We start from the raw sequence: 11,248 nt of genomic DNA on the forward strand, positions 1-11,248 counted from the left end.
GTGTGTATGAGTGAGAGTGTGTGTCTCACTGTGTGTGTGTATGAGTGAGAGTGTCTCACTGTGTGTGTATATACTGAGGGCGTGACAGTGTGAGTCTGTCTCACTGTGTGTGTGTATGAGTGAGAGTGTGTGTCTCACTGTGTGTGTGTATACTGAGGGCGTGACAGTGTGAGTCTGTCTCACTGTGTGTGTGTATGAGTGAGAGTGTGTGTCTCACTGTGTGTGTGTGTACTGAGGGCGTGACAGTGTGAGTCTGTCTCACTGTGTGTGTGTATGAGTGAGAGTGTGTGTCTCACTGTGTGTGTGTATATACTGAGGGCGTGACAGTGTGAGTCTGTCTCACTGTGTGTGTCTCACTGTGTGTGTGTGTGTACTGAGGGCGTGACAGTGTGAGTCTGTCTCACTGTGTGTGTGTGTACTGAGGGCGTGACGGCGTGAGTCTGTCTCACTGTGTGTGTGTATGAGTGAGAGTGTGTGTCTCACTGTGTGTGTGTATGAGTGAGAGTGTGTGTCTCACTGTGTGTGTGTATATACTGAGGGCGTGACAGTGTGAGTCTGTCTCACTGTGTGTGTCTCACTGTGTGTGTGTGTGTACTGAGGGCGTGACAGTGTGAGTCTGTCTCACTGTGTGTGTGTATGAGTGAGAGTGTGTGTCTCACTGTGTGTGTGTATGAGTGAGAGTGTGTGTCTCACTGTGTGTGTGTATATACTGAGGGCGTGACAGTGTGAGTCTGTCTCACTGTGTGTGTCTCACTGTGTGTGTGTGTGTACTGAGGGCGTGACAGTGTGAGTCTGTCTCACTGTGTGTGTCTCACTGTGTGTGTGTGTGTACTGAGGGCGTGACGGCGTGAGTCTGTCTCACTGTGTGTGTGTGTACTGAGGGCGTGACGGCGTGAGTCTGTCTCACTGTGTGTGTCTCACTGTGTGTGTGTGTACTGAGGGCGTGACGGCGTGAGTCTGTCTCACTGTGTGTGTGTGTACTGAGGGCGTGACGGCGTGAGTCTGTCTCACTGTGTGTGTGTGTACTGAGGGCGTGACGGCGTGAGTCTGTCTCACTGTGTGTGTGTGTGTACTGAGGGCGTGACGGCGTGAGTCTGTCTCACTGTGTGTGTCTCACTGTGTGTGTGTGTACTGAGGGCGTGACGGCGTGAGTCTGTCTCACTGTGTGTGTGTGTACTGAGGGCGTGACGGCGTGAGTCTGTCTCACTGTGTGTGTGTGTACTGAGGGCGTGACGGCGTGAGTCTGTCTCACTGTGTGTGTGTGTACTGAGGGCGTGACGGCGTGAGTCTGTCTCACTGTGTGTGTGTGTACTGAGGGCGTGACGGCGTGAGTCTGTCTCACTGTGTGTGTGTGTACTGAGGGCGTGACGGCGTGAGTCTGTCTCACTGTGTGTGTCTCACTGTGTGTGTGTGTACTGAGGGCGTGACGGCGTGAGTCTGTCTCACTGTGTGTGTGTATGAGTGAGAGTGTGTGTCTCACTGTGTGTGTGTATACTGAGGGCGTGACAGTGTGAGTCTGTCTCACTGTGTGTGTATGAGTGAGAGAGTGTGTCTCACTGTGTGTGTATGAGTGAGAGAGTGTGTCTCACTGTGTGTGTATATACTGAGGGCGTGACAGTGTGAGTCTGTCTCACTGTGTGTGTGTATGAGTGAGAGAGTGTGTCTCACTGTGTGTGTGTATACTGAGGGCGTGACAGTGTGAGTCTGTCTCACTGTGTGTGTGTATGAGTGAGAGTGTGTGTCTCACTGTGTGTGTGTATACTGAGGGCGTGACAGTGTGAGTCTGTCTCACTGTGTGTGTGTATGAGTGAGAGTGTGTGTCTCACTGTATGTGTGTATATACTGAGGGCGTGACAGTGTGAGTCTGTCTCACTGTGTGTGTGTATGAGTGAGAGAGTGTGTCTCACTGTGTGTGTGTATACTGAGGGCGTGACAGTGTGAGTCTGTCTCACTGTGTGTGTGTATGAGTGAGAGTGTGTGTCTCACTGTGTGTGTGTATACTGAGGGCGTGACAGTGTGAGTCTGTCTCACTGTGTGTGTGTATGAGTGAGAGTGTGTGTCTCACTGTGTGTGTGTATACTGAGGGCGTGACAGTGTGAGTCTGTCTCACTGTGTGTGTGTATGAGTGAGAGTGTGTGTCTCACTGTGTGTGTGTGTATACTGAGGGCATGACAGTGTGAGTCTGTCTCACTGTGTGTGTATGAGTGAGAGTGTGTGTCTCTGTGTGTATGAGTGAGAGTGTGTGTCTCACTGTGTGTGTGTATATACTGAGTGTGTGTCTCACTGTGTGTGTGTGTATACTGAGGGCGTGACAGCGTGAGTCTGTCTCACTCTGTGTGTGTATGAGTGAGAGTGTGTCTCACTGTGTGTGTATGAGTGAGAGTGTGTGTCTCACTGTGTGTGTGTGTATATACTGAGTGTGTGTCTCACTGTGTGTGTATACTGAGGGCGTGACAGTGTGAGTCTGTCTCACTGTGTGTGTGTATGAGTGAGAGTGTGTCTCTCACTGTGTGTGTGTGTACTGAGGGCGTGACAGTGTGAGTCTGTCTCACTTTGTGTGTGTATGAGTGAGAGTGTGTGTCTCACTGTGTGTGTGTGTATATACTGAGGGCGTGACAGTGTGAGTCTGTCTCGCTGTGTGTGTATGAGTGAGAGTGTGTGTCTCACTGTGTGTGTGTATGAGTGAGAGTGTGTGTCTCACTGTGTGTGTGTATGAGTGAGAGTGTGTGTCTCACTGTGTGTGTGTGTACTGAGGGCGTGACAGTGTGAGTCTGTCTCACTGTGTGTATGAGTGAGAGTGTGTGTCTCACTGTGTGTGTGTATACTGAGGGTGTGAAAGTGTGAGTCTGTCTCACTGTGTGTGTGTATGAGTGAGAGTGTGTGTCTCACTGTGTGTGTGTATACTGAGGGCGTGACAGTGTGAGTCTGTCTCACTCTGTGTGTGTATGAGTGAGAGTGTGTGTCTCACTGTATGTGTGTATATACTGAGGGCGTAACAGTGTGAGTCTGTCTCACTGTGTGTGTATGAGTGAGAGTGTGTGTCTCACTGTGTGTGTGTATATACTGAGGGCGTGACAGTGTGAGTCTGTCTCACTGTGTGTGTGTATGAGTGAGAGTGTGTCTCACTGTGTGTGTGTATATACTGAGGGCGTGACAGTGTGAGTCTGTCTCACTGTGTGTGTATGAGTGAGAGTGTGTGTCTCACTGTGTGTGTATGAGTGAGAGTGTGTGTCTCACTGTGTGTGTATGAGTGAGAGTGTGTGTCTCACTGTGTGTGTATGAGTGAGAGTGTGTGTCTCACTGTGTGTGTATATACTGAGGGCGTGACAGTGTGAGTCTGTCTCACTCTGTGTGTGTGTATGAGTGAGAGTGTGTGTCTCACTGTGTGTGTGTATGAGTGAGAGTGTGTGTCTCACTGTGTGTATACTGAGGGCGTGACAGTGTGAGTCTGTCTCACTGTGTGTGTGTATGAGTGAGAGTGTGTGTCTCACTGTGTGTGTGTATGAGTGAGAGTGTGTGTCTCACTGTGTGTGTGTATGAGTGAGAATGTGTGTCTCACTGTGTGTGTATATACTGAGGGCGTGACAGTGAGAGTGTGTCTCACTGTATGAGTGAGAGTGTGTCTCACTGTGTGTGTGTGTATATACTGAGGGCCTGACAGTGTGAGTCTGTCTCACTGTGTGTGTATGAGTGAGAGTGTGTGTCTCACTGTGTGTGTATGAGTGAGAGTGTGTGTCTCACTGTGTGTGTATGAGTGAGAGTGTGTGTCTCACTGTGTGTGTATGAGTGAGAGTGTGTGTCTCACTGTGTGTGTATGAGTGAGAGTGTGTCTCACTGTGTGTGTATATACTGAGGGCGTGACAGTGTGAGTCTGTCTCACTGTGTGTGTATGAGTGAGAGTGTGTGTCTCACTGTGTGTGTGTATGAGTGAGAGTGTGTGTCTCACTGTGTGTGTGTATGAGTGAGAGTGTGTGTCTCACTGTGTGTGTGTATGAGTGAGAGTGTGTGTCTCGCTGCGTGTGCGTGTTTGTGTGTATACTTAGCCTGTGTCTCACTGTGTTTGTGTGTGTGTATATATACTGAGCCTGTGTCTCGCTGTGTGTGTGTGTATATATATACTCAGCCCGTGTCTCTCTCTCTCAGGCAGGTGAAGAGATCGACTCTGAACCCCAACGCCAAAGAGTTCAACCCCAACAAGCCACCTCTGACACTGGTGAGAGAAGACTTCAACTGGACTGGACTCGCTGGGTCTCTGGACTGGACTGGACTCGCTGGGTCTCTGAATTGGACTGGAGACAGAGACTGGACTCGCTGGGTCTCTGGACTGGAGACAGAGACTGGACTCGCTGGGTCCCTGGACTGGACTGGAGACAGAGACTGGACTCGCTGGGTCTCTGGACTGGACTGGAGACGAGACTGGACTCGCTGGGTCTCTGGACTGGACTGGAGACAGACTGGACTCGCTGGGTCTCTGGACTGGACTGGAGACGTGACTGGACTCGCTGGGTCTCTGGACTGGACTGGAGACAGAGACTGGACTCGCTGGGCCTCTGGACTGGACTGGAGACAGAGACTGGACTCGCTGGGCCTCTGGACTGGACTGGAGACAGAGACTGGACTCGCTGGGTCTCTGGACTGGACTGGAGACAGAGACTGGACTCGCTGGGTCTCTGGACTGGACTGGAGACGAGACTGGACTCGCTGGGTCTCTGGACTGGACTGGAGACAGACTGGACTCGCTGGGTCTCTGGACTGGACTGGAGACAGACTGGACTCGCTGGGTCTCTGGACTGGACTGGAGACAGAGACTGGACTCGCTGGGTCTCTGGACTGGACTGGAGACAGAGACTGGACTCGCTGGGTCTCTGGGCTGGAGACAGAGACTGGACTCGCTGGGCCTCTGGACTGGAGTGGAGACAGAGACTGGACTCGCTGGGTCCCTGGACTGGAGTGGAGACAGAGACTGGACTCGCTGGGTCTCTGGACTGGACTGGAGACGAGACTGGACTCGCTGGGTCTCTGGACTGGACTGGAGACAGACTGGACTCGCTGGGTCTCTGGACTGGACTGGAGACAGAGACTGGACTCGCTGGGTCTCTGGGCTGGAGACAGAGACTGGACTCGCTGGGTCTCTGAACTGGAGACCGAGACTGGATTCGCTGGGTCTCTGGACTGGAGACCGAGACTGGACTCGCTGGGTCTCTGGGCTGGACTGGAGACCGAGACTGGACTCGCTGGGTCTCTGGGCTGGAGACAGAGACTGGACTCGCTGGGTCTCTGGGCTGGAGACAGAGACTGGACTCGCTGGGCCTCTGGACAGGACTGGAGACAGAGACTGGACTCGCTGGGTCTCTGGGCTGGACTGGAGACAGAGACTGGACTCGCTGGGTCTCTGGGCTGGAGACAGAGACTGGACTCGCTGGGTCTCTGAACTGGAGACCGAGACTGGATTCGCTGGGTCTCTGGACTGGAGACCGAGACTGGACTCGCTGGGTCTCTGGGCTGGACTGGAGACCGAGACTGGACTCGCTGGGTCTCTGGGCTGGAGACAGAGACTGGACTCGCTGGGTCTCTGGGCTGGAGACAGAGACTGGACTCGCTGGGCCTCTGGACAGGACTGGAGACAGAGACTGGACTCGCTGGGTCTCTGGGCTGGACTGGAGACAGAGACTGGACTCGCTGGGTCTCTGAACTGGAGACAGAGACTGGATTCGCTGGGTCTCTGGACTGGAGACCGAGACTGGACTCGCTGGGTCTCTGGGCTGGGCTGGAGACAGAGACTGGACTCGCTGGGTCTCTGAACTGGAGACAGAGACTGGACTCGCTGGGTCTCTGGACTGGAGACAGAGACTGGACTCGCTGGGTCTCTGGACTGGAGACAGAGACTGGACTCGCTGGGTCTCTGGGCTGGAGACAGAGACTGGACTCGCTGGGTCTCTGGGATGGAGACAGAGACTGGACTCGCTGGGTCTCTGGGCTGGAGACAGAGACTGGACTCGCTGGGCCTCTGGACAGGGCTGGAGACAGAGACTGGACTCGCTGGGTCTCTGAACTGGAGACAGAGACTGGACTCGCTGGGTCTCTGGGCTGGGCTGGAGACAGAGACTGGACTCGCTGGGTCTCTGGGCTGGGCTGGAGACAGAGACTGGACTCGCTGGGTCTCTGGGCTGGGCTGGAGACAGAGACTGGACTCGCTGGGTCTCTGGGCTGGAGACAGAGACTGGACTCGCTGGGTCTCTGGGCTGGAGACAGAGACTGGACTCGCTGGGTCTCTGGGCTGGAGACAGAGACTGGACTCACTGGGTCTCTGGGCTGGAGACAGAGACTGGACTAGCTGGGTCTCTGGACTGGACTGGAGACAGAGACTGGACTCGCTGGGTCTCTGGACTGGACTGGAGACAGAGACTGGACTCGCTGGGTCTCTGGACTGGACTGGAGACAGAGACTGGACTCGCTGGGTCTCTGGGCTGGAGACAGAGACTGGACTCGCTGGGTCTCTGGGCTGGAGACAGAGACCGGACTCGCTGGGTCTCCGGGCTGGAGACAGAGACCGGACTCGCTGGGTCTCTGGACTGGACTGGAGACAGAGACTGGACTCGCTGGGTCTCCGGGCTGGAGACAGAGACTGGACTCGCTGGGTCTCCGGGCTGGAGACAGAGACTGGACTCGCTGGGTCTCTGGGCTGGAGACAGAGACTGGACTCGCTGGGTCTCCGGGCTGGAGACAGAGACTGGACTCGCTGGGTCTCTGGACTGGAGACAGAGACCGGACTCGCTGGGTCTCTGGACTGGAGACAGAGACTGGACTCGCTGGGTCTCTGGACTGGAGACAGAGACTGGACTCGCTGGGCCTCTGGACTGGACTGGAGACAGAGACTGGACTCGCTGGGTCTCTGGGCTGGAGACAGAGACTGGACTCGCTGGGCCTCTGGACTGGGCTGGAGACAGAGACTGGACTCGCTGGGTCTCTGGGCTGGAGACAGAGACTGGACTCGCTGGGCCTCTGGACTGGACTGACCCCCCTCTCTCTCTCCGCAGTCCAAGCCCACCTCAGCTCCCACGCCCCCTCGGCCCACACCCCCCAGCCCCTCGGTGGCAGTGCTTCCTCAGCCCAGCCAGGGGGCGCTCTACAACACCCCCTACCTCTCCTACGTGTCCCAGATCCAGATCCAAGGACCCTCGGTGCAGGTCAGAGCCGGCTGGATTTCAGGAGATCACACCTGTATTATTATTATTGAGAGACAGGCTCACTGTCTGTTCCTCAGGCTGGGACAGGAGATCACACACTGTATTATTATTATTGAGAGACGGGCTCACTGTCTGTTCCTCAGGCTGGGACAGGAGATCACACACTGTATTATTATTATTGAGAGACAGGCTCACTGTCTGTTCCTCAGGCTGGGACAGGAGATCACACACTGTATTATTATTATTGAGAGATCACACACTGTATTATTATTATTGAGAGACAGGCTCACTGTCTGTTCCTCAGGCTGGGACAGGAGATCACACACTGTATTATTATTATTGAGAGACGGGCTCACTGTCTGTTCCTCAGGCTGGGACAGGAGATCACACACTGTATTATTATTATTGAGAGACAGGCTCACTGTCTGTTCCTCAGGCTGGGACAGGAGATCACACACTGTATTATTATTATTGAGAGACAGGCTCACTGTCTGTTCCTCAGGCTGGGACAGGAGATCACACACTATATTATTATTATTGAGAGACGGGCTCACTGTTCCTCAGGCTGGGACAGGAGATCACACACTGTATTATTATTACTGAGAGACGGGCTCACTGTCTGTTCCTCAGGCTGGGACAGGAGATCACACACTGTATTATTATTATTGAGAGACGGGCTCACTGTCTGTTCCTCAGGCTGGGACAGGAGATCACACACTGTATTATTATTATTATTGAGAGACAGGCTCACTGTCTGTTCCTCAGGCTGGGACAGGAGATCACACACTGTATTATTATTATTGAGAGACGGGCTCACTGTCTGTTCCTCAGGCTGGGACAGGAGATCACACCTGTATTCTTATTATTGAGAGACGGGCTCACTGTCTGTTCCTCAGGCTGGGACAGGAGATCACACACTGTATTATTATTATTGAGAGACGGGCTCACTGTCTGTTCCTCAGGCTGGGACAGGAGATCACACACTGTATTATTATTATTGAGAGACAGGCTCACTGTCTGTTCCTCAGGCTGGGACAGGAGATCACACACTGTATTATTATTACTGAGAGACAGGCTCACTGTCTGTTCCTCAGGCTGGGACAGGAGATCACACACTGCATTATTATTATTGAGAGACAGGCTCACTGTCTGTTCCTCAGGCTGGGACAGGAGATCACACACTGTATTATTATTATTGAGAGACAGGCTCACTGTCTGTTCCTCAGGCTGGGACAGGAGATCACACACTGTATTATTATTATTGAGAGACGGACTCACTGTCTGTTCCTCAGGCTGGGACAGGAGATCACACACTATTATTATTATTGAGAGACAGGCTCACTGTCTGTTCCTCAGGCTGGGACAGGAGATCACACACTGTATTATTATTATTGAGAGACAGGCTCACTGTCTGTTCCTCAGGCTGGGACAGGAGATCACATACTGTATTATTATTATTGAGAGACGGGCTCACTGTCTGTTCCTCAGGCTGGGACAGGAGATCACACACTGGATTATTATTATTGAGAGACGGGCTCACTGTCTAGTCCTCAGGCTGGGACAGGAGATCACACACTGTATTATTATTATTGAGAGACAGGCTCACTGTCTGTTCCTCAGGCTGGGACAGGAGATCACACACTGTATTATTATTATTGAGAGACGGGCTCACTGTCTGTTCCTCAGGCTGGGACAGGAGATCACACACTGTATTCTTATTATTGAGAGACGGGCTCACTGTCTGTTCCTCAGGCTGGGACAGGAGATCACACACTGTATTATTATTATTGAGAGACAGGCTCACTGTCTGTTCCTCAGGCTGCATGCGTGTCGTAAGGAGTTCCTGCTCTAACTTTGTGAACTCTGTCCCTCAGGCCCCTCAGATGTACCAGTACACAGTGTCCACAGTGGGACAGGGCAAGTACACCAGAGCCAAAGGTACTGTGTCTCTTTCCTACTGCTAATCCCCTCCCTGTGCATTAACCCCTCTCTCTCTCAGTGCAGTGTTATGTACTGGAGTGTCCAGTCAGTGTGTCTGTATTAACCCCTCTCTCTCTCAGTGCAATGTTAATGTACTGGAGTGTCCAGTCAGTGTGTCTGTATTAACCCCTCTCTCTCTCAGTGCAGTGTTAATGTACTGGAGTGTCCAGTCAGGGTGTGTGTATTAACCCCTCTCTCTCAGTGCAGTGTTAATGTACTGGAGTGTCCAGTCAGTGTGTCTGTATTAACCCCTCTCTCTCAGTGCAGTGTTAATGTACTGGAGTGTCCAGTCAGTGTGTGTGTATTAACCCCTCTCTCTCTCAGTGCAGTGTTAATGTACTGGAGTGTCAGTCAGTGTGTGTATTAACCCTCTCTCTCTCAGGTTCAGTGGTGACCCCTCGCTCTGATCACAGCTCCTCGGCCCCCCCAATGCTGCAGGCGGCCTCAGCTGCCGGCCCCCCCCTGGTGGCGTCTCCCTACAGCCAGTCCTACCTGCAGTTCAGCCCCCAGCAGTACAGCCAGCAGGCCATCTTACAGGCCATGACACACTACCCTGGACAGGTCAGTCCCCTCTCCCTCTCTGGACAGGTCAGTCCCCTCTCCCTCTCTGGACAGGTCAGTCTGTGTGTCTCTCTCTGGACAGGTCAGTCCCCTCTCCCTCTCTCTCTCTCTCTCTCTCTGGACAGGTCAGTCTCTCTCTGTGTGTGTCTCTCTCTGGACAGGTCAGTCTGTCTCTGTCTCTCTCTCTCTCTCTCTCTCTCTCTCTCTCTCTCTGGACAGGTCAGTCTGTCTGTCTGTCTCTCTCTCTGGACAGGTCAGTCTGTCTGTCTCTCTCTCTCTGGACAGGTCAGTCTGTCTGTCTCTCTCTCTCTGGACAGGTCAGTCTGTCTCTGTCTCTCTCTCTGTCTCTCTGGACAGGTCAGTCTGTCTCTCTCTCTCTCTCTCTGTCTCTCTGGACAGGTCAGTCTGTCTCTGTCTCTCTCTCTCTCTGTCTCTCTGGGCAGGTCAGTCTGTCTCTGTCTCTCAATTTTTCAATTCAATTCAAGGTGCTTTATTAGCATGACCGATGGGTACAATCAGTGTTGCCAAAGCAAATAAAAATAATAAAATTAACATAGAACAAAACAAAAAATAGAAGTAAAATAAAATCTACAGACATGTTACAGACATTTACAACAAAGACATATTATATAATATTGACATACTGTAGGCAGCTGGAGCATTATTGGGAGACGGACTCACTGTTCCTCAGGCTGTGACAGGAGATCACATACTGGGCTGCCAGATCAACTGAGTTCCCTCCTCCCTCTCCCAGTAGGATTGGGACCTGTTGTGGTTTTGGCAGGTGTGGGAACTCTGGGATTAGATTTCTGAATTTTGGGAAGAATGTTTCTCTAATCCCAGAGTATCTGTCACAGTGCAGTAGGAAGTGCACCTCTGTCTCTATTTCTCCCTGCTGGCAGTGGGAGCACAGCCTGTCCTCTCTGGGCAGCCAGGTCTGCCTGTGTCGCCCAGTTTCTATGGCCAGGTTGTGGTCACTGAGCCTGTACTTCGTCAGGGTCTGTTTCTGTTTGTTATTTTTTATTTTGGTCAAATATTCAGCTAGTGTGTATTGTCTGTTTAAGGTTCTGTAGCATTCCAGTTTATGTTGTGTTTGTGTGTGTGTGTCCCAGTGTGTGAGATATTGCTGTTTGATCTGTGCTGTGATGTGGTTGAGTCTGGGTTGTGGTGCTCTAGCAGTGCTGTCCTGAGGCTGGTTAGTGTTGGTGTGGCTCAGGTCGGTGAGCCTCAGGACCAGCTGGCTCAGGGGGCTCTGTTTTGGGCTCAGCTCTTGGCTCAGCAGGGCTTTGTGGTGGTAGGAATTTTGGTCGCTGTTTTTTAGGTGTCTCTCTCTCTCTGTCTCTCTGGGCAGGTCAGTCTGTCTCTGTCTCTCTCTCTCTCTGTCTCTCTGGGCAGGTCAGTCTGTCTCTGTCTCTCTCTCTCTGTCTCTCTGGGCAGGTCAGTCTGTCTCTCTCTCTCTCTGTCTCTCTGGGCAGGTCAGTCTGTCTCTCTCGGCAGGTCAGTCTGTCTCTCTCTCTGTC

The 11,248-nt window shown here is 52.6% G+C and overlaps 1 protein-coding gene across 1 annotated transcript in view; it reads left to right on the forward strand.

Moving 5' to 3' along the window:
* Nucleotides 1-11,248, forward strand: part of atxn2l (ataxin 2-like) — a 60,029-nt gene that overhangs the window by 33,867 nt on the left and 14,914 nt on the right. Inside the window, exons 15-18 of the mRNA XM_069188350.1 lie at nucleotides 4,144-4,213; nucleotides 7,038-7,187; nucleotides 9,062-9,125; nucleotides 9,550-9,728. Of these exons, the coding sequence (XP_069044451.1) occupies nucleotides 4,144-4,213; nucleotides 7,038-7,187; nucleotides 9,062-9,125; nucleotides 9,550-9,728 (463 nt within the window). The remainder of the gene's footprint in view (nucleotides 1-4,143; nucleotides 4,214-7,037; nucleotides 7,188-9,061; nucleotides 9,126-9,549; nucleotides 9,729-11,248) is intronic.

This window comes from Lepisosteus oculatus, chromosome 4, assembly GCF_040954835.1.
Source record: "Lepisosteus oculatus isolate fLepOcu1 chromosome 4, fLepOcu1.hap2, whole genome shotgun sequence".
NCBI lineage: Eukaryota > Metazoa > Chordata > Actinopteri > Semionotiformes > Lepisosteidae > Lepisosteus > Lepisosteus oculatus.